Source organism: Pleurodeles waltl, chromosome 10 (genome assembly GCF_031143425.1).
Source record: "Pleurodeles waltl isolate 20211129_DDA chromosome 10, aPleWal1.hap1.20221129, whole genome shotgun sequence".
NCBI lineage: Eukaryota > Metazoa > Chordata > Amphibia > Caudata > Salamandridae > Pleurodeles > Pleurodeles waltl.
The window spans coordinates 222,795,270-222,817,208 of NC_090449.1; the positions used below are offsets into that span (position 1 = coordinate 222,795,270).

The 21,939-nt window shown below is 46.4% G+C and overlaps 1 protein-coding gene across 8 annotated transcripts in view; it reads left to right on the plus strand.

Annotated features, from left to right (window-relative positions):
- The window catches only part of MARF1 (meiosis regulator and mRNA stability factor 1), a 586,552-nt gene that overhangs the window by 336,030 nt on the left and 228,583 nt on the right, over positions 1–21,939 (plus strand). For all 8 annotated transcript variants that reach the window (XM_069210203.1, XM_069210208.1, XM_069210202.1 and 5 more), the window contains exons 17-18: positions 15,187–15,407; positions 15,900–16,042. In XM_069210203.1, the coding sequence (XP_069066304.1) occupies positions 15,187–15,407; positions 15,900–16,042 (364 nt within the window). The remainder of the gene's footprint in view (positions 1–15,186; positions 15,408–15,899; positions 16,043–21,939) is intronic.

Consider the following 21,939-nt stretch of genomic DNA (forward strand, 5'->3'; position numbering starts at 1 on the left):
CCCATTTTTTATTCTATGCCCGAGGCCTCTGTGCCACCCACCTACCGCAGGGTCTGTATGTTTGCTGCTGCCCCATCCCTGGGGAATTTTTGGCAATTTTACTTGTATTGATTATGCCCCTGGTGGTGGTTGTGCCTGTATTCCGCATGCTTTGCCTTTGCAACAGCTTCGTTAATGCCCTCTAAGCTGATCTGATTCCAGTGCACATTCAGGGACACAGTCCCATGCTCTACCCCATCAAATCTGTGGGTGCTGTGTCCTGGGGCATTCCCCCGCTTATTGGAGGCCTCTGGTCTCGCCATAAAATTCGCTAGGAACCCCAGACCGCACCGCTGTCGCCACATTAGCTGCACCTAGAGCGACAATTATGCAGTGATCCTTTAATGCCTATGAGGAGAAGATGGCTTCAGTCCTTCCTTGGGATGACAACTTTTATGAGGCCATGGATGCCTCTGTTTACAAAGCTGTGGCAGAGACAATTGCCCCTATTGAACAATGCCTCTTTAGACAGGTCCTAGATGAGTACGCCAGGTCTTCCATTGTCTTGGACCCAGAACCCCCTCTCTCAAAATGCAAATTTCCAGGGGTAGATCAGGATGCTTTCACACATTTAAAGAAGGCCTTCCTGCAAAAACTCAACTGTTGCTGGAATCCACGGGGCCTTCTGATGAGTTGGAACCCCCTCCTGACATGGCAGGAGTTAAAGTCTTGCATGGGGATTCAGATGAAGAGGCAGGTCCGTCGAGACCTTGGTGTCACCCTGCATCAGACGGCGTCTTGGCCCCACGAACATGCTTGACCCCAACAATATTATCCTCCCATGATCTGCAGAGTGGACCCCAGCAGGCAAAGTGGTTAAATACGTGGCTAGCCACCTTCATAAACCTCTGGAGAAAGCTTTGGAATGCAAGGTCACCCAGACTCTGGAAGTGGATTCCTGTATGGCCACCTTGCTGGCTAAATTCATTAAGGATCCCAAAAAGGAATAGATCACTCCTGGTGCTGATCTTTACTCATCAAAGCTGATCCCAAATTGGGGGATCTGGTGACTTCAGAGGCAGGGACAGTCACCCAAGGGGGGTCCCTTCAGGGATCCCGTCATCAAGAAGTTAGGGAAGTTTGTTGCAACCTTTTCATCCCAGACAAGGCCCAAACCTCCATCAAGCAGATCTTCAATCCTCTGTTTTTCCATGGGTCAGGTCGTCACAGGGGCTGCTCAACGCCTGCTTCGCCTCAGCTCCCCCCTCCCTAGGACAAGGCTCCATGTGCGGGCAGTATCAGGACCAGACCCGCTTCACGGCCTTCTACCCCACAAGAGGTCAAAATTTCCAAGGCAGAGGTGGCATCAAAGGACACGCTTCCATTTCCTCTCACCTGTGAGCGTTTCCCCTTCTTCCAACAAAAAGTAGGGGGCAAGTTGGCACTGTGTTTATGAGCATGGGAGTCCCTCACAGCTGATGAATGGGTTTTCCAGACAGTCCGGGGATTTTACATAGAGTTCTATGGGACTCCTCAACAGATGTACCTTACTCTTCCTCTCACCTAGCCATGACAGAAACTGAGCTCATAGAGGTCGAGGCCCTCTACAACAAAAGGGCAATTAGCCAGACAAATCCCCATCCCTGCGGGTTCTTCATCAACATTCTCTTGGTAGAGAAGCGTGACAGAGGCCAATTACCCATGATACATTTTTGAGATTTCAACAAATGGTTGTTATATCAGTGTTTCAAGATGGAGGGTTTCCATCTGCTGAGAGATGTTTTCCAACCCTTCAATAGAACGGTTTTCCTAGAGGTAAAAGATGCCTATCTGACCATGCATATCTGACCATTCCAATCTTCCCTTCGCATTGGGGGCTTCCTTCAATTTTCCTGGTGAGACCAAGTTTTTCGAATTCTCCACCCTTCAGGGAGTCTGGGATTTGTTATCAACAAGAGGAAATCTCTCTTGGTTCCATGACAGCCTCCTTTCTAGGTTTCATGATCGACTCTGCCAAGGTAACATTGAGTCTCCCTTCCCAGAAGATGGCCAAGATTTGGCAGGAGCTGAGACGAACTCTGTCCACATTGGTCACTTCTTTTCAACAGATTGCCTGACTGGTGGGGCTTCAGTTATCGCCTGCCCATGTGAGCTTTCTGGGCCCCTTCCATTACCGGGCATTGCAGCTCTCCAAACCCAACCACATGAGGAGAGGTCTTACCTACCCTCAGAACGTAAGTGGCGGACTGGCATTCCTGACTCCTGACATCTCCACAACATGAGTCTATGGAAGTTGGACCAGGAAGTTTTCTGGAAACTTGCGGACCAATGTGGGTCTCTTCTCAGTGGACATCTTCACATCAAGACTGGATCATTAACTGGATTGGTTCTTCAGCTGGAGACCAGGATACCCTGGCAACAGCAACAGATGTTTTTCTCCAGGACTGGTCCCAGGAGAAAGGTTATGCTTTCCCACCATTTGCCATAATCACAAGAGTTGCGTCCCAAGTCCAAAGACAACAGACAGAAATTGTACTATTTGACGTGCTTTTGGAGATCACAAGTTTGGTTCCCAGTTCTGATGGACCTTTCTTGGAATTCCCCTATCCTTCTTCTTCTAGATCAGAACCAGATGCCACACCGCATGGTTGTGGACAGCTCCCTTCGGCTTCTGGTGTGGCAAATGGCCGGGAATGTTGGAAAATCCCAGGTCTTTCGAGATAGGCTGAAGTTCTCTTGTCGAAGGTCTGCGCAGACAGCACCATCAAGAGGTATAGATTTGTGTGTGTGAGATGAATGGGTTGGTGCATACAACGGAGCCTGGAACCCTTGGATACAGGTGTAGTGCATGTTCTACATTTTTGGTCAGTTATCGACGGAAGGTTTGGCATAGAGATCAGTCAGCATTTTCTTCTATGCTTTTTCAGCAGGGCATTAGCCGATACATGGCTCCTCAGTGATAGAGCATCCCTTTGTATGAAGACTGTTAGGATGAATTAGTTTGTTATTGCAGACAGTACCCCAGTACTCTTCCTTGTGGCATGTTAATCAAGTTCTTAATCTTTTTCTTTCATGGCAACCTAATAGGTTTATTTCTAGGAAGGAGCTTTCAGCAGAGTTAGCTGGGTTAATATGCCTGATATGTTATCGTATGGTGTCAGATGTCTGTTCCCTGTATGATATAGGTAGAGTATTCTCTGCTCATGGGGTTTCCTTGACAGTTAGCAGGCGTACTAAAATCTATACTCGTATAATTTCTTACCCTGCTTTTCCTGATACCCCAAAACTGTGTTGTGCAATGCTTGAAAGCATATGAGGAGAGGACAGAGGAATTCTACCCTCTGGGCGAAAGTCAACTATTGATTGCTCTACGAAAGCCACTTAAAGCAGTGTCTTCTCCCACGATTGCAAGGTGAGTTTGATGGGTCATGCTGGAGGCAGGTATCAATGTGGGGATGTTTGGAGCTCATTCAACACGAGGAGCGATAGCCTCCAAAGCATTCCATTTGGGGACAGGTCTAAAAGACATTATGAACGCTGCTGATTGGTCCTCAGACTCCACTTTTAAACGGTTCTACTTTAAACTGGTGGTGAATGTAGCCCAGCTGGAGGTAAACAAGCTTTTAACTAGCATAATCTAAGCCTCCGGTCCTGCCATAGAATGTAATATTTCCTAACTATTGTAATGAAAAGTTTCAATTCTGTTAAGGACATGAAGATGAGGATTAGCCCATCCGAAGCAAAGTAACTCACGTTCCTTTCCCCGTTATTGGTAAGTATATTATTTCCTGAACATCTTTGATTGGTTTTGCAATTTTATTACTCGGTTTGATGATGTTTGTGATTGCTAATTCTGAGTTCTCTACTTTAATGACTTGTGATTGATATTTTCCAGCATATTTCAGCTGTGTTTTGTAAAGCGGAAGGGCTCATGGTAAACCTACTAGTTGTCTTCATTTTAGCCAATGATGGTTCCATTCATGACTCATGAGCAAAGGGCAGTGGCTTGACTCACTCAAAGAAAAGAGCCAACACAGATACAGACAAAGAACTATGTTGACACCTACAGGCTCTGATTGGATTTTGTTGTTTCTTGATTGTTCCATAGCCTTATTGGAATGTTAGTTTGTTACTAGATTGAAAAAATGGCTGTTGATTTTTATTGAGCGGTAAAGTACAGTTTTAAGCATAACCCTTGCCTCCATGTTCTTGATAGAATTTAAACTTTGTTACGATAGTTTGGAAATTTTACATTATTATGCAGCCTGTGTGAAATAAAAATGGCTGCTCAACTGCCGAGTGTTACAGACTTAGTGTTAGTTATATATTATAATTGCATTGATGCAGCTCTTTCTACGCCTGATGAGACATTGTAGTGTTGTACTCTAGGCAGCACTGCTCCAAAGCCCAGATGTTAGTGGGGAGTTTTATTGTTATTGTGGGTAATAGGAATTAATCTTGATTTTTTATGGAAATCATGATATGCATTTACTCCAGTTTCTATGTAGCATATTAAATTAATAGGAGTTAAGTGTGATCTTTAGTGAGACAGTGGGGATATGTGAATTCTTGCATTGGTTAGTGGTGTGGATAGATGAGTAGCTAGAGGGGATTAGGTATTGTTATATTGGTGGGGTATGAATTTTATAGGAAAGTTTGTGTTTTGTTTTAAATGAGATGTGAGGAATTTGCAGAGATACAATAATGGGATCTCTGCATGTGACTTACAGTAGGCTGTGCTTGAAGAGGAAACATGCAGAGGATGAAAAGTCATTCAACAGAAAATGGGAGTCGACAGTCAGAAGTTGTAAGTCAAATCCAGCTTTCCCAGGGTTTTCAGGAATATTTTTTTCAAACTTTGTTTATTGGTATTTTTCAAATGAAGTACAGTTCTTAGACACGAGTGATATCCCCTGCTGCATGGTACATGCGAAAGGTCTGACAATTCAGCTGGTTCCTTATCAATGTTACAGTTGTATCACGACCCTTGTCCGTAATATTACCATTCAAACCATTAACCTAACTAAAGGGAACATTAAACAATGCGCTGGAGCATGGGTATTCGCAAACATTTTCCCAGGGGCCAAAAAGTTTGGTCTGTGATGTGCCCGGGGGCCGCATTGATGCCAGTGCAGTGGCGGTTGACTGGCGTGCCTGGGGGCATTGGTGGCAAGGTAGGTGTAGGAGCAGCAAAATTGTATTTATATATATATATATATTTATATATATATATATATATATATATATATATATACACACACATATATATATATCTTGTGGCTGAAATGAACAATGGGAAACCAGAAAACCTGGAATTTATCCGGGCTGCCCCACTTTTCCAAATTGTGTGATTCTAGGCAATTGTTTAACTTCACTTTCCCTCCTTTTTCTGCATTATCGCATATAAGACCTCGAAATATGATTTCATGGTGTGTGCTGCACAAAACCTGCTTCCATGTTTGATTTAATAAACTATAATGTTGTTCATGTATGATAGGAACCCAGGCCACCTATAAAGTGCACGTAACAAGTGACATACCTCTTTAAATTTACTATTGGTGGTGTTCTCAGGGTAAGGGGAAGAATAAATGTTTGAAAACTATCACTTTTACATGAAAACATCCCAATGTACTGATATAACAAATTGTACTAGGGTGAAAAGGTTCTATATGTTAACAAAATACACTTTTTTAATTTTGAAGTGACTGACATAGTTTTACACTTATGACGCAAGATGTCTTTAAAAATGAAGGCGTTTCTAAAGTTAAGTGCAGGAGTCCCCAGTCACTTCCTTTCTTTAACACCAAGTAAGTTTAAATAAATGAGTGTGTGTCTATTTAATATTTTTATTGTAAGTGCTGAGTCGAACAAACAGCTGTCCAGTGCTCCTCTTGCCCAGGGGGCCGCATGTTAAGGGCAGAGGGGCCGCATGAGGACCGCGGGCCGTACTTTGAGTATCCATGCGCTGGAGGAACAGTTCCATACTGTGGTATTAAAGAGGTATTCAAGACTAGCCGGGTTATCTGATTTGGGAGATCATTATCATTACCGTGGCCCCTCTTCCTCTCCTGTAGTTGAGCAGGGTTCCCCCCCCCCTCCCCCTGGCTTTAGGTGTTGTCTAGGGTTTATGGGTTGAGGCAGTATAGGTGTACTGGTGTCATGGCAGTGGCCCCTGCCCATCTACCTCTGGTATTGAACACACCGAGTGGTCTCTGCTGTATGACATGAGTCACATAACTTCCCCTATATTCCATCAATTCGTGGACAGAGCCCACTCCTAGCGGGGCATATGCTCCTCGGCTTCCAGTTCCCCACCTACTCCCATCTCTGTGTCTCCCATGTCGCCAGCATCTCAGCCCACAAGGGTGCAGTAGGACGTGCACTCACTCCACGAGCCGCTTCTCTCTGCAGTGCTTGTAGTTGAGCCTGTGGCCATATCGATGCATCTTGTCTCCAGTCCACCAGGTCCGGGCCCGTATGTGATTTCCAGGCCATTGCGATCCAGCGCCTGAGCAGTACCAGGGCTAGGTCCAAGAACCTGTTGCCAACCGCCTTAGAGGCGGGTCTGGAGTGTAGGCCCAGTAGGCAGAGGGAAGGACACAGCTTCAGCTGCCTGTCCAGGAACTTCCCCAAAACTCTCAATGCCCCCCGCCAGTACCGCTGTATCTTGGGGCACCCCCATGCCATGTGGTCAAAATCTGAATCCAAAGCATATCACCTGGGGCATCCCCTAGGTTTGCCGCCATATATTATCCTTAGTCTACGTGTGGTGAGATATGTTCTGTGTACATAATTATACTGCATGTAACGGAGACGTGTTGTAGGAAGCTGGGTCTGCATATAATATGTCAAAATGAGATATAGTGTCCAGGGCTTCCCCAAGGGGCTTGACAGAGGCAATAATAGATTAAACTAATGCTCTTGGTAGAGTGGTCGAGCAGTTAGGCTTAGCAGAGGGTAGTGTTAAGTATTTGTTGTACATACACAAGCAATAAGTGAAAACACACACTCAAGGACTTAACGCCAGGCCAATAGGTTTTTATATAGAAAAATATTATTTTGTTTATTTTTAGAACCACAAGATTCATTTAGCAGGTAAGTACATTAAATGAAAGGTGCTTTGCATAGTAATAGTTGAGACTTTGAATTGATTCAATATTGTTCACAGTTTTCATTAAAAGTGCAAAAAGCTATTTTACACGTGGACACACTGCCATTTTCAACAGTTCCTGGGGGAGGTAAGTACAGCACATTTTCAGAGGTAAGTACCACACTTAAGGATTCAATCTCCGGGGTATATGTAGTCCACCGTTGGGGGTTCAAGGCAACCCCAAACACCGAGCACCAGCAACAGAGGCCTGGTCAGGTGCAGAGGTCAAACAGGAGCCAATATAACGTAGACGCCTATGGAGATTGTGGGGTACTCCTGTTCCAGTCTGCTGGCAGGTAAGTACCTTTGTTCTCAGAGGGCAGACCTGGGGTGTTTGGAGGAGTGCTGAAGGTGTCCCAAGTAGGCACACAAATCACACCCGCAGCGGCACTGGGCGGCTGGGTGCAGTGTGCAAACAGAGCGTCTGGTCCTCAGTAGAACTCAATGGAGGGACCCGGGGGTCACTTAAGCACTGCAAGTAGGAAACAGGGGGGCCCTCTCAGGGAAGCCACCAACTGGGAAAGGGTGAGGGCCACCTGCTGGTAGTTGCTGCACTGGTGGCCAGTTTCTCACGGGCCTGGGGGCTGCGGGTGCAGTGCTTCTTCGAGGCATCGAATACCTTTGTCCTGGGCAGAAGCGGTCAGGGGGGTCCTCGGGATTCTCTCTGCAGGCATCGTCGTGGGGGTGCAGGGAGATCAGCCCAGGGTGGACACATCGCCTGGGGGTCCTCTCTGGATAGTCCCTTTAAAGATGGAGGTCGTCGTCTTGTTGTTGGGCAGAGCCGCAGCTCACAGGAGTTCTTGGTCCTCGGTGATGCAGGCAGTCCCCTGCAGAACGCATTGCTTCTCGGTTGCAGGGTCTTTGAAGCAGGAGACAGGCCGGTAGGGCTGGGGCCAAGTCAGTTGTCATCTCCTTTTCTTCTCTGCGGGGTTTTCAGCTCAGCAGTCCTTCTTGTGAGGTAGTCAGGAATCTGAAGAGCTGGTTTCAGGGTCGCCCCTAAATACTAAATTGAGGGGTGTGTTAGGGTTAGAGGGCAATAGCCAGTGGCTACTGTCCCTGAGGGTGTCTACACCCTCCTTGTGCCCACTCCCTCTGGGGATGGGAGCACATCCCTATTGGTCCTAATCCTCCAAAGTAAGATGGATGATTTCTCAAGGAGGGGTCACTTCAGCTCTGGTCACCTTAGGGGTGGTCCTGGCTGAGGGGGTGACTCCTTGTTTTTCTCATTATCCCTCTGGACTTGCCGCCAAAAGTGGGGGCTCGTCCGGGGGAGCAGGCATCTCCACTGGCTGGAGTGCCCTGGGGCATTGTAACACCAGGCTTGAGCCTTTGAGGCTCACCGCCAGGTGTTAGTTCCTGCAGGGGGGAGGTGTGAAGCACCTCCACCCAGGACAGGCTTTGTTTCTGACCACTGGGTGCACAAAGGCACTCACACCATGTGGTCAGAAACTTGTCTGGAAGTGGCAGGCTGGCACAGCCCGGTCAGCCTTGCACTAGCAGTTGGGGTAACATACAGGGGGCATCTCTAAGATCTCTGTGTGCATTTCTCAGTAAATCCCACACTGGCATCAGTGTGGGTTTATTGTGCTGAGAAGTTTGATACCAAACTTCCCAGTATTCAGAGTAGCCATTATGGTGCTGTGGCGTTCGTAATGACACACAATGTACTCAGTATGGCTACCGTGCACTTAAAATGTCTATGAATTGACTTAGACACTGTAGGGACATGGTGCTCATGCAGCTATGCCCTCACCTGTGGTATGGTGCACCCTGCTTTAGGGCTGTAAGGCCTGCTAGAGGGATGACTTACCTATGCCACAGGCAGTGGTTTGTGGGCATGTCACTCCGAGGGGGATGCCATGTTGACTTTTTTTTTCTCCCGACCAGCACACACCTGCTGCAAAGCAGTGTGCATGTGCTGAGTGAGGCATCCCCAGGGTGGCATAATACATGCCGAAGCCCTTAGGGACCTTCCCTGGCCACTAGGCCCTTGGTACCAGGGGTACCTATTACAAGGGACTTAACTGTGTGCCAGGGCTGTGCGAATTGTGGAAACAAAGGTACAGTTTTAGGGAAAGAACCCTGGTGCTGGGGCCTGGTTAGCAGGGTCCCAGCACACTTCCGATCAAAGCAGGCATCAACACTAGGCAAAAAGTGGGGGGGGGGGGGGTGACCATGCCAACAGTGGCATTTTCCTACATGTGTGTTACGGGATACCTATGGGGTTGTGTCAGCACCTTCCGTGTCTGTCATCTCCTTGCCCAGCGTCCCATCCTGTATCACTCTTAACGCTTGCAAAGACTTCAGAGTCAACTCGCTATGGGCTCTATAGAGCCTGGTAAACGAGTGGGGACCCTCTGCCATTGTCAGTAAGAGTCAGAGTACTTTTGTGCACCTCTGGTTCTGCGTTCACCGTGAGCCATAGTCCCCTTATAGCGTGGGTCAGCATCTGGTATAGTAAAAATTACCCCTACACCACCATCCCCCCCCCACCCCCCACCCCAGTACCTCAGCCAGATCCATAAATGGCAGTAGGACCCCTCCCCAAAAACAATCCTCCCACTATTGTTACCCCTGGCCCGGTCCAAGTCCTCATTTGGCTCCTTGAGAAGGTGTGAGTTGGTGTCCTCAAGAGTATCCCCGTCAGTTGAATTTTGGGGGGAATAGGCAAGTCACGCCCGTATGTCTCAGGCACGACAGGGCCCCACTGCCAGCATGACATTTTGTGCCAGCAGGGTGATCTGGGGGCTGAGCATTCACGCTAGCAACAGATCTATTCCGACACTGCCCCAGAATGTGGTCAAGTCTAACCGATTCCCGCCCACGGCCCATCTAGCTACCTACTGAAGCTGACAGGTAATATAATTCAGTGTCTGGTAACCCCAATCTGCCTCTGTCCGTTGGGCGGCGGAGAGTGGAAAGAGATGTTCGCTGTTGGCCTCCGTCCCAGAGGAGCTCCCGGAGAAGCGCATCTAATTCTTTAAACCAGCTCACTGTTATATTCACTGGGAGATTAGTGAAGTAGTGTAAAGAAATGGCTCCCTGTTGCAGTTACCCCCCACTTTTTGCCTGATACTGATGCTGACTTGACTGAGAAGTGTGCTGGGACCCTGCTAACCAGGCCCCAGCACCAGTGTTCTTTCACCTAAAATGTACCATTGTCTCCACAATTGGCACAACCCTGGCATCCAGGTAAGTCCCTTGTAACTGGTACCCCTGGTACCAAGGGCCCTGATGCCATGAAGGTCTCTAAGGGCTGCAGCATATCTTCTGCCACCCTGGGGACCCCTCACTCAGCACAGACACACTGCTTGCCAGCTTGTGTGTGCTGATGAGAACAAAACGAGTAAGTCGACATGGCACTCCCCTCAGGGTGCCATGCCAACCTCACACTGCCTATGCAGTATAGCTAAGTCACCCCTCTAGTAGGCCTTACAGCCCTAAGGCAGGGTGCACTATACCATAGGTGAGGGCACCAGTGCATGAGCACTATGCCCCTACAGTGTCTAAGCAAAACCTTAGACATTGTAAGTGCAGGGTAGCCATAAGAGTATATGGTCTGGGAGTCTGTCAAAAACGAACTCCACAGCTCCATAATGGCTACACTGAATACTGGGAAGTTTGGTATCAAACTTCTCAGAATAATAAACCCACACTGATGCCAGTGTTGGATTTATTAAAAAATGCACACAGAGGGCATCTTAGAGATACCCCCTGTATTTTACCCAATTGTTCAGTGCAGGACTGACTGGTCTGTGCCAGCCTGCTGCTGAGAGACGAGTGTCTGACCTCATGCGGTGAGAGCCTTTGTGCTCTCTGAGGACAGAAACAAAGCCTGCTCTGGGTGGAGGTGCTTCACACCTCCCCCCTGCAGGAACTGTAACACCTAGCAGTGAGCTTCAAAGGCTCAAGCTTCGTGTTACAATGCCCCAGGGCACTCCAGCTAGTGGAGATGCCCGCCCCCTGGACACAGCCCCCACTTTTGGCAGCAAGTCCAGGAGAAATAATGAGAATAACAAGGAGGAGTCACTGGCCAGTCAGGACAGCCCCTAAGGTGTCCTGAGCTGAAGTGACTCTAACTTTTAGAAATCCTCCATCTTGCAGATGGAGGATTCCCCCAATAGGATTAGGGATGTGCCCCCCTCCCCTTGGGAGGAGGCACAAAGAGGGTGTACCCACCCTCAGGGCTAGTAGCCATTGGCTACTAACCCCCCAGACCTAAACACGCCCTTAAATTTAGTATTTAAGGGCTCTCCCTGAACCTAGAAACTAGATTCCTGCAACAACAAGAAGGACTGCCTAGCTGAAAACCCCTGCAGAGGAAGACCAGAAGACAACAACTGCCTTGGCTCCAGAAACTCACCGGCCTGTCTCCTGCCTTCCAAAGAACTCTGCTCCAGCGACGCCTTCCAAAGGGACCAGCGACCTCTGCATCCTCTGAGGACTGCCCTGCTTCGACGACGACAAGAAACTCCCGAGGACAGCGGACCTGCTCCAAAAAGACTGCAACTTTATCCAAAGGAGCAGCTTTAAAGAACTCTGCAATCTCCCCGCAAGAAGCGTGAGACTTGCAACACTGCACCCGGCGACCCCGACTCGGCTGGTGGAGAACCAACACCTCAGGGAGGACCCCCGGACTACTCTAAGACTGTGAGTACCAAAACCTGTCCCCCCCTGAGCCCCCACAGCGCCGCCTGCAGAGGGAATCCCGAGGCTTCCCCTGACCGCGACTCTCTGAAACCTAAGTCCCGACGCCTGGAAAAGACCCTGCACCCGCAGCCCCCAGGACCTGAAGGACCGGACTTTCACTGCAGAAGTGACCCCCAGGAGTCCCTCTCCCTTGCCCAAGTGGAGGTTTCCCCGAGGAAGCCCCCCTTGCCTGCCTGCAGCGCTGAAGAGATCCCTTGATCTCTCATTGACTTCCATTGCGAACCCGACGCTTGTTCTAACACTGCACCCGGCCGCCCCCGTGCCGCTGAGGGTGAAATTTCTGTGTGGGCTTGTGTCCCCCCCGGTGCCCTACAAAACCCCCCTGGTCTGCCCCCCGAAGACGCGGGTACTTACCTGCTGGCAGACTGGAACCGGGGCACCCCCTTCTCTCCATTGAAGCCTAGGCGTTTTGGGCACCACTTTGAACTCTGCACCTGACCGGCCCTGAGCTGCTGGTGTGGTAACTTTGGGGTTGCTCTGAACCCCCAACGGTGGGCTACCCTGGACCAAGAACTGAACCCTGTAAGTGTCTTACTTACCTGGTAAAACTAACAAAAACTTACCTCCCCCAGGAACTGTGAAAATTGCACTGTGTCCACTTTTAAAATAGCTATTTGTGAATAACTTGAAAAGTATACATGCAATTGAAATGATTCAATTCAAAGTTCCTAATGTACTTACCTGCAATACCTTTCAAACAAGATATTACATGTTAAATTTGAACCTGTGGTTCTTAAAATAAACTAAGAAAATATATTTTTCTATACAAAACCTATTGGCTGGATTTGTCTCTGAGTGTGTGTACCTCATTTATTGTCTATGTGTATGTACAACAAATGCTTAACACTACTCCTTGGATAAGCCTACTGCTCGACCACACTACCACAAAATAGAGCATTAGTATTATCTCTTTTTTACCACTATTTTACCTCTAAGGGGAACCCTTGGACTCTGTGCATGCTATTCCTTACTTTGAAATAGCACATACAGAGCCAACTTCCTACAAGTAGTATAGAAGACGGGCAGCATAATCATTTTGGATAATGATACTCGAGCCATCATGGAAAGCCTAAGAGAGCGCCAGAATGCCACGCATGATTGTAAGGACCGAAGCGTTTTACCCAGGTTGCTGTCTCAGAGGTCTTGCATGTCATGGAATACTTGTATTCCCAAGTATTTGAATGTACGGGGGGACCATGGGATATCAGAAGGGCGCTCCGCACCCGCTACCAGTGTGAAGACTTGTATCTTTTTCCTGTTCACCCTGAGGCCCGACGGGCCCCCGAATTCCTCCAGTAAACTTAGCGCCCAGGGGATCCCGGATGCTCCATCCCGCAGATAAATTAGTAGGCCATCCGCATAGAGTGAGATTATATGATCCACAGAGCCCCATTGCACCCCCCTACCCACGCCCTTCCAAACAGAACTGAATCGCTAGAGGCTCGATAATGAGTGCGAACAATAAGGGCGAGAGAGGGCATCCCTGTCTGGTGCCATGAAATATGGGATAGGCGTCCGATACTGTCCTGCTAGTCCGCACCGTTGCCATTGGGAGCCAGTACAATTGTTCGACCGATCGCACCCACCTCTCCCCAAGCTAATCCGTATCATTACTGCCCGCAGGAAATCCCATCTTAATGAATCGAATATATATCCTTGAGAAAACTTTAGTTTCACAAGGACAGTTTAGTGCCAAAAGGAAGTCGCATGATTGTCTAGTTGAGGTACAGTAGTATCGATGGTAAGTATTTTACACACCACATTTACCCATTCACCCATTCACTTCTTGACAGCCTTATAACTCTGAGAAGAAGCCTTCTGTGTGCAGAAACACATTGGGGATGATAGGCAAGGGTGGGGCAGAAGTGGTGGCTAACGGCAGAATTTGCCAAAAGGTGGATGTATAAACTACAGGTATTAAAGAGATATAATCCTTTTGTAAACCATCTGTCATTTGCAGTGGAAAATCTCATGAAAATAATTTGAAAGGAATTCAGTTGCATATAGCCCCTGTCATTTTGGACCTTTATTTAGTCTGCCATTTATTCAGCGGACTATTACTTTGGACTTTAACATTATGATCACCGTCGTCATGTTGTGAATACTAAAGTTTGAATAATTGGTTCAAGATGTGTTTCTCGGCACCCCTTTACTGTCACCTAGAACCAAGGTGTATCTGTCTGATAAGCCTTTAACCAAGGCAAAAACGGTCCTTCGTTGCTTGTGTTCCGGTTCATGGGAAACCTGACTTTGCAGGAGGAGGAGGAGGAGGAGGATCAAGACTGATTTGTATGTGGCTAGGTCTAAACTGCAGTGGCATGGTGAGCTAAGGAACAAACGGGTTGGAGTGCTACACCAAGGTATTTCCTGCGGTTAAGACTTAATGCAACCTGCCACCTTTTGTGTTTCATGTACCACCCAAAGTTGCCCAGATATGGGTCCCATGCTCACGGTCACTAGAACTAAACTGTACCTGGCCGTAAAGTCCTTAACTAGAGCGAAACCGACCTGTCCTGGGTTGGTTATGTTCTGGTTCTTGGGGGAACCTGGCTTGGCAGTTGGGGCTGGACTAATCCCACGAGGAGCATGATTTGCATACGTCCTTGTCCAAACTGAAGTGGCATGGTGAGCCAAAGAACGTGGGTTGGGGTGCTACTCCATGCTATTGCCAGCGGTTGAACTTATTGCAAGCTGTCTCCAATCACCTGTGTGTGTTTCATAGACACTCCTTTAAGTCTATTTAGAGTAGAAATGTAGTATTAAATCCATTGCTGAGCTTAAACTTACTGTTTTGGGTTTATAAGTATTGTTAAAACTGTGGCAAGTACTAGGTTAATTTTGCATGTGTACCTGCAGCGTAATATTTTCTTTAAAAAAAAAAAAAAAAAATACGCGAGTCATAGTTTTTGGCTCCTTTCCACGAGATGAGCACGTGATGAGACGTTTAAGTGAGGTATATTAGTAATTTACTCACTCACTGCCTCTTGGCCAGGAAATTAGTTTGGCACTCACATGCATGACCTACACTTTTTTGTTTGTTTTGTTTTTAAAGAATATAGTGAATAGATTTGCAAATGCCCAACATTGTTTTGTTTCACAGTTTATTTATGCTGCTACAAAGTACAGAAAAGGATGTATTTAACTGTTATAGTTACGTTTTGTTGAGATTTTATGTCAGATTCAACATACCAACTTAAGGCCCTGACTTTTATGTTTTTATATTGTTGGGATACATGGTGTATGGGATTATTGTAATGTATTTTAGCTAGGTTCATGGTCAGCCATATTAACTAAAGGTGACAGTACTTTTTATCTATGCCTTCTACCTTTTGTTTCCTTGCTTTCAGATCCCTGGCTGTTGCGTTCCAAGAGTCCTGTTGGTAACCCGCAGTTGATCCAATTCAGTAGAGAGGTGATTGATTTAATGAAAAATCAAACTTCTTGCATCATACCAGTCAGTAAATTTATACCAACATACCACCATCATTTTGCAAAACAGTGCCGTGTCTCAGACTACGGGTATTCTAAGCTAATGGAGCTGCTTGAAGCTGTGCCTCATGTGTTACAAGTAAGTTAACTGAGACTTTGCTGTTAATATTGGTAATGAAGCAACTTAAATCAAAAGTAATTGAGATTAGAACATAGTCAGTGTTTTTCAAATATCTTGGTGTATTAAAATAGAGGGTTGCCTGACTGGGGAAAAAACTTTTAATATTCATGGCCAGCTCCGACAACCTACTTTGAAGAGTGTGTCACCATATTTTGAGGCTGGAAATGTATCCCTAGTTTGGTGGATAATCTGTTGCTATGGGTTGATTTACTAGAGTTAAATAACTTTTGTTTCTATTGTATCATATCACTAATGTATTTAAAGTTGCTGAATCATTTTAATGTGTATCAAATACTACATAGCATGTTAAGAAAAAACAATTTGAGAATTTGAGCCTTTTTATTTTTAGAAATTCCACAGTAACTGAAATTGATTTTTAAAAAATTGATGTGAGCTTTGTGAATCTTTAAAAGATGTGTTAACAATATGGCTCTTGATATCTAATTTCAGATTCTGGGAATGGGCTCCAAACGCATGTTGACATTGACCCACAGGGCTCAAGTAAAACGATTTACTCAAGACCTACTTAAACTTCTAAAGTCCCAGGCCAGTAAGCATGTAATTATGAGGGAATTTGAGCAAGCTTACCATTGGTAAGTGTTTTGTTTGTGTACCGTATTTTGGCACAAGCCAATAGTCCATAATTGGAAACCGGGTGACTAATTTGTATGATGAAAGGAGAAAATAGAAATGTTATTTTCTGTCGAGGTAATGTTTACTGTGTGCTAAATGTTAAGTGAATTCCCAGCTCTGCCTTTAGTTCCAGATTTATCACTGCTAAGAAAGAAATGAGTCTAAAAAGGAGAGTGGAAGGGTGGTCCAATCCCACACAGTCATTTCACCAGCTCCCTCTACATGAAGGTTTCACATCTATGGGAGACTGCACAGCGGTCATTACATCCCCATCCCCCTTTCCATGCCCCAATTATCCACCTCGGTTTGTGGTATTGAGATGTTCACCTATGCATTTTGCTTAACACTTGGTCCCACCCTCCCCTGTTCCTTTAACAATTCAATGGACATGTAGAAATGGACCAGCCCTTCCATGACTGATTACTTTCCCCCCCAAGTCCAGCACCTTCCCTGCAATTTGCCTCCTGCTCACCACCTCTTCCAGTCCCTCCCCTGCATCTGCAGCATCCCTGCTGTATGGGGAATATACATTCAAAGGGGTGGGAGGTAGGATAATGTATTTAAGTAATTCTCTGCATCCGTGCAATAATGTATTTCTTCATGGTCTGATTTTAATAGCTGACATGAATCGGTGTATGAAGAGCAATTGGTTATTTGTAGGAAAGTGCCCTTTTTGGCATTGGTTACCCCCCTACTTTTTGCCTGATATTAATGATGACTTGACTGAGAGTGTGCTGGGATCCTGCTAACCAGTCCTCAGCACCAGTGTTCTTTCCTTAAAAATGTACCATTTCTTCCACAGTTGGTGCACAGTTAAGTCCCTTGTAAAAGGTACCCATGGTGCCAAGGGCCATGTAACCAGGGAAGGTCCCGAAGGGCTGCCCCATTTTACTATGCTACCCTAGGGGACCCCTCACCAAGCAGATACACACTGCCGTTGCAGCTTGTGTGTGCTGGTGAGGAGAAAGACAGTCGACATAGCGCCCCTCTTAGGGTGCCATGCCCACAAACTGCTGCCTGTGGTATAGGTAAGTCACTCCTCCAGCAGGCCTTACAGCCCTAAGGCAGGGTGCACTGTACCACGGGTGAGGGTATAGTTGCATGAGAAATATGCCCTTACAGTGTCTAAGTCCATTCTTAGACATTGTAAGTGCAGTGTGGCCATACTGAGTATATGGACTGGGAGTTTGTCATTAAGAACTCCATAATTCCATAATGGCTTAGCTGAAGTCTGGGACGTTTGCTAACAAACCTCTCGGCACAATAGACTCACACTGATGCCAGGGTTAGATTTATTGAAAATGCATCCCGAGGGCATCTTAGAGATGTCCCCTGTATTTTAGCCAAACGTCTAGTGCAGGACTGATCGGTCTGTGCCAGCCTGCCACTTCCAGACAAGTTTCTGACCACATGTGGTGAGAGCCTTTGTGCTCTCTGTTGTCAGAAACAAAGCCTGCACTGGGTGGAGGTGCTTCACACCTTCCCCCTGCAGGAACTGTAACACCTGGCGGTGACCTTCGGAAGCTCAGGCCTCTTATGACAATGCCCCAGGGCACTCCAGTTAGTGGAGATGCCCGACACATCCCTTCCTCAGCCAAAGGCCCACTTTTGGCCACAAGCCTGGTGGGAAAATTAGGAAATACAAAGAGGAGTGACCACTTTAGCTAGGACCTCCCCTAAGGTGTCCAGAGCTGAAGTGACCCCCTCCTTGCAAAATCCTCCATCTTGGTTTGGAGAGCAGGGACCAATAGGGTTTGGTCTGTGTCCCCCCCTCCCCAGAGGGAGTGGATACCGGAAGGGTGTGGTCACCCTCAGGGACAGTATCCATTGGCTACTGCCCACTGACCCCTGTAATGCCCCTAAATTCAGGATTTAAGGGCTCCCCTGAACATAGCTTGTCAGATTACTGCTGACCTCAAGAAGACGATGAGAAGAAAAGACTGCTAAGCTGACCTCCAGCAGAGATGACTGAAGACACCAACTGCTTTGGCCCCAGTCCTACTGTCCTGTCTACAGCTTCTGAAGCCCCTGCTACAAAAAGGCGACGCATTTTGCAGGACCAGAGACCTCTTAAAAGCTTTAAGAGGACTGGCTGCATACCAGAGGTCCAAGATCTCCCTTGAACAGCAGCCCTGTACCAAAATAAACTCCAGCGAAGGACTCCAGAACTGTCTCGATCTGCAAGTCCTGTGCACCTGATGCCCACGGCCCAGGTGGCCCAACTGACTAGAGCTGGTCCCCAGGTGATTTTGACCTAGTGTCCGCACTGAATTGACTTCTGTCTAACACAAAACCATACCTGCAGCCTAAATCCAGAGGACCTCCTGACTGTGAGAGAACCGGACAAAGATTTTTGACGCCTAAAGGTACCCCTGCACTCGCAGCGCCCTGGTCTTGTTGAATCAGACCACTGGTCTAGCAGCATTCAGCTGGTGGGCCCTGCCTTGTCAAGCCTGTGGTTTTCCGGGACCGACCCCCTGGGCATAGCCTGCAGCATCTTTGTGGCCCCTGGGGCCTTCCTATTAAAAAGCATTGGGAGCCCGAAGCTAAGTTTATACCCTGCGTCCGGCCGCCCCTGTGCTGCTGAGGTTGTGTGTTCGGTGCTCACCTAAACCCCCGTGGTCTGCACTCCGAAGACGTGGGTACTTACAGGCAAGCAGGCTTGATTCCAAGTACCCCCAGTCTCCATAGGACTCCATTTTAAATCCTGCATCATCTTTGACCTCTGCACCCGGCTGACCCTCTGTTTTTGGTGGGTGTTCGGGGTTAACTTCAACCCGTGGACATCCTAACCCTCAGAGACTGGAACTGTAAGTCTTTTACTTACCTCAAAACTGTACTAACTTTTCTTCACCCCTAAAACTATTTATGAAAATTGCTCTGTCACCTTTTAAAACAGATGTTCACCACTTACTTTGAAAACCGTTTAACTTGCCAAATTGAAACAATGGTGTTGATACATATGTCTGATACTTACAAACGTACTTACCTGCAAACTGAATCTTGTGGTTTTAGAAATAAAGTACCAAAATATGTTTTTACTATATAAAAACAATTGGCCTTGTTAGTCATTGAGTGTGTGCTTAATTTATTGCCTGTGTGTGTACAAAAAATGCTTTGCACTACCCTCTGATAAGCCTAACTGCTCGACCAAACTACCACAAAAGAGAGCATTAGTATCATCTACTTTAGCCTCTGTTAAGCCTCTGGGGACCCCCCTGGACTCTGTGCACACTATATCTCATTTTGATATAGTATGTATACAGAGCCAGCTTCCTGCATCGCGTCTCCCAATTTTTCCACCAGTGTGCTACTATAACTGACAAATGGGTCCTAGATGTCATATCTCGAGGACACACCCTCAAATGTATCAACAAACTCCCTCCCAAGGGTTCACCCCCTCCATGTCTAAAGCAGCTACTAAAGGAAATTTCCCTCATGATATCAAAAGGAGCAATAGAAGTAGAACCATCTACTCAAAAGGGAATGGGGTTTTATTCCCGTTTCTTTCTCATCAGGAAAAAAATCAGGAGATTAGCATCCGGGGGGGGCGTTTGTTTTAGACGCATGTTGTTGCAGTTTTAAAAAGGTAACAGTACTTAACTGCAATGTTTAAATAGGTTTAGACATATTTAAACATTGCCATCTTTCTAAAATAATTGTAAAAAATTCTGAGGGGGTGCCCCAAAGATTTTTATTTTTCAACTGGGGGGGGCACAGCATTAAAAAGTTTGAAGACCACTGATCTAAATCATCGAAAATACCTACAGTTCCAGGTAACCAGTGCTCCTTTTCAGTTCAAAGTGCTCCCCTTTGGTTTAAAATCAGCCCATCGAATATTTGCAAAGATGCTAGCCCCAGTATCAGCACGTCTGAGGCAAAAAGAGTTCAAGTATTCCCATACTTGGACAATTGGTTGATCAAAGCTCCTTTGCAGCAAACAAACACAGACCACACAAACATGTCTCATGAACTGTTTGAAACCTTCGGTCTCACAGCAAATCTTCAGAAGTCCTCTCTCACTCAAAAAAACAAAAATTGTATTCCTAGGTGAAAATATCAGCACCAACACAGACAAAGCAATGGTATCTTAGGACAGACAGATAAGAATACAACAATTAGCTTGCAATCTAATCAAAAGAAGGTCTGGTTCAGTTCGGATATCAAAATCATACCTAGGAATGCTATCTTCTTGCATTTCTTTAATTCCAAACTACAGACTTCACATGAGGCCACTGTAAGAGGAACTAGACAAGCAGTTGAAACAAAATCTCAAGGCTCCTTCGACGACACCATACAAATAACTCATGTAATGAGATCCTAAATGCAGTGGTGTACGCAGAAAAATAATTTGGCAGAGGGACTAACTTTTCTGCCCCAGTGACCTATTACGTAATAACAGATGCGTCACTACAAGGCTGGGGCGCACACTTGCAAGATTATTTCATCAGTGGGAGATGGTCAAATCTCGACAAGAAAATGCAAATAACTATCTCAGACTCAAAGCCATAGCTCTTGTGCTCTGTTCATTCCTTCCCAGAATCGAAAAATCATCCACGCTCATCAGAACGGACAGCACTACATGCATGCACTACCTAAACAAGCAGGGGGGGAGAAGGTCAGAAGCCTTGTTGCATCAAGCGCAGGAAATCTGTAACTGGTCTATACAGAACAAAATAGCTCTGAGCGCAACAATTGCCAGGAGCATCAAATGTGCTGGCAAACACTCCGAGCAGATCGACTGCTCCCTTCCACGAATAGAAGTTAGACCAGCAAACATTGCAGAACATATTCATCCGATGGGGCACGCCAAAAGTAGACCTCTTCGCCATTAGGAACAACAGGAAATTCCAGTATTATGCAAGTTGACATGCCAAAAAGTGTCATGGGGAAATGCATTTTCGATAAGATGGTAGAAAATATTTGCCTACAATTTTCCCCCCGATTCCTCTAATCCCACAGATACTTAGCAAAATGAAGAGCGAACCATGCAGGATCATCCTCATAGCTCCCAAATGGCCCAGGCAGTTCTGGTACACAGAACTTCTGCTGCTATCGGAAAAGCTGCATGTACAGTTACTGCCCAGTCGGGCAATGCTAACAAAGAACAAAGGCAAGATCTTGCATCCTAATCTGAAGCATCTACATTTAGCAGCTTGGCTCCTGAAAACCACGGATCTAAAGACCTAAACATTCCACCTGATTTAGAGAGATTCTAGCCAAGGCTAGAGCAGAGTCTACCAATACATCATATCAGCTAAAATGGAAACTTTTTTTTATTTGGTGCTACCAAAGAAACTTGCACCCATTTTCTTCCAATCCTGAACAAATTTTACCATATCTTATGCAACTAGCAAAATCAGGACTCACACACTCATTCATAAGAGTTCACTTGGCAGCCATATCTCAATTTAGACCTCAAATATCTTACAGGGGAAACTGCATTGTTGTTAGCACTAACATCTGCTAGAAGACTGGGTGAGATACAAGCCTTTACCTTTAAAGAGCACTTCATGCAGTTCAAGAAGGACAGTATATTCCTTAGAACGAACCCTAAGTTTATACCTAAGATTCCATCGGATTTCCATCTAAACCAACCCATCATTCGAAAAACATTTTTTCCAAATCCCCATTCGACCGACGAACAGACGCTTTACACTTTAGATTTAGAAGGTCCATTAGATTCTATTTACATAGAACGCAACAATTTCTCAAATCAAGCCAGTTATTCATCTCATATGGAAACTTCAGGAAAGGCTTTCCAGCAACCAATGCCACAGTCGGAAGATGGATTGCTGAAACCATTCAGCTCTGCCATGCAAAGGGAGGGAAACCATTGATTAGTAGGGTGACACCT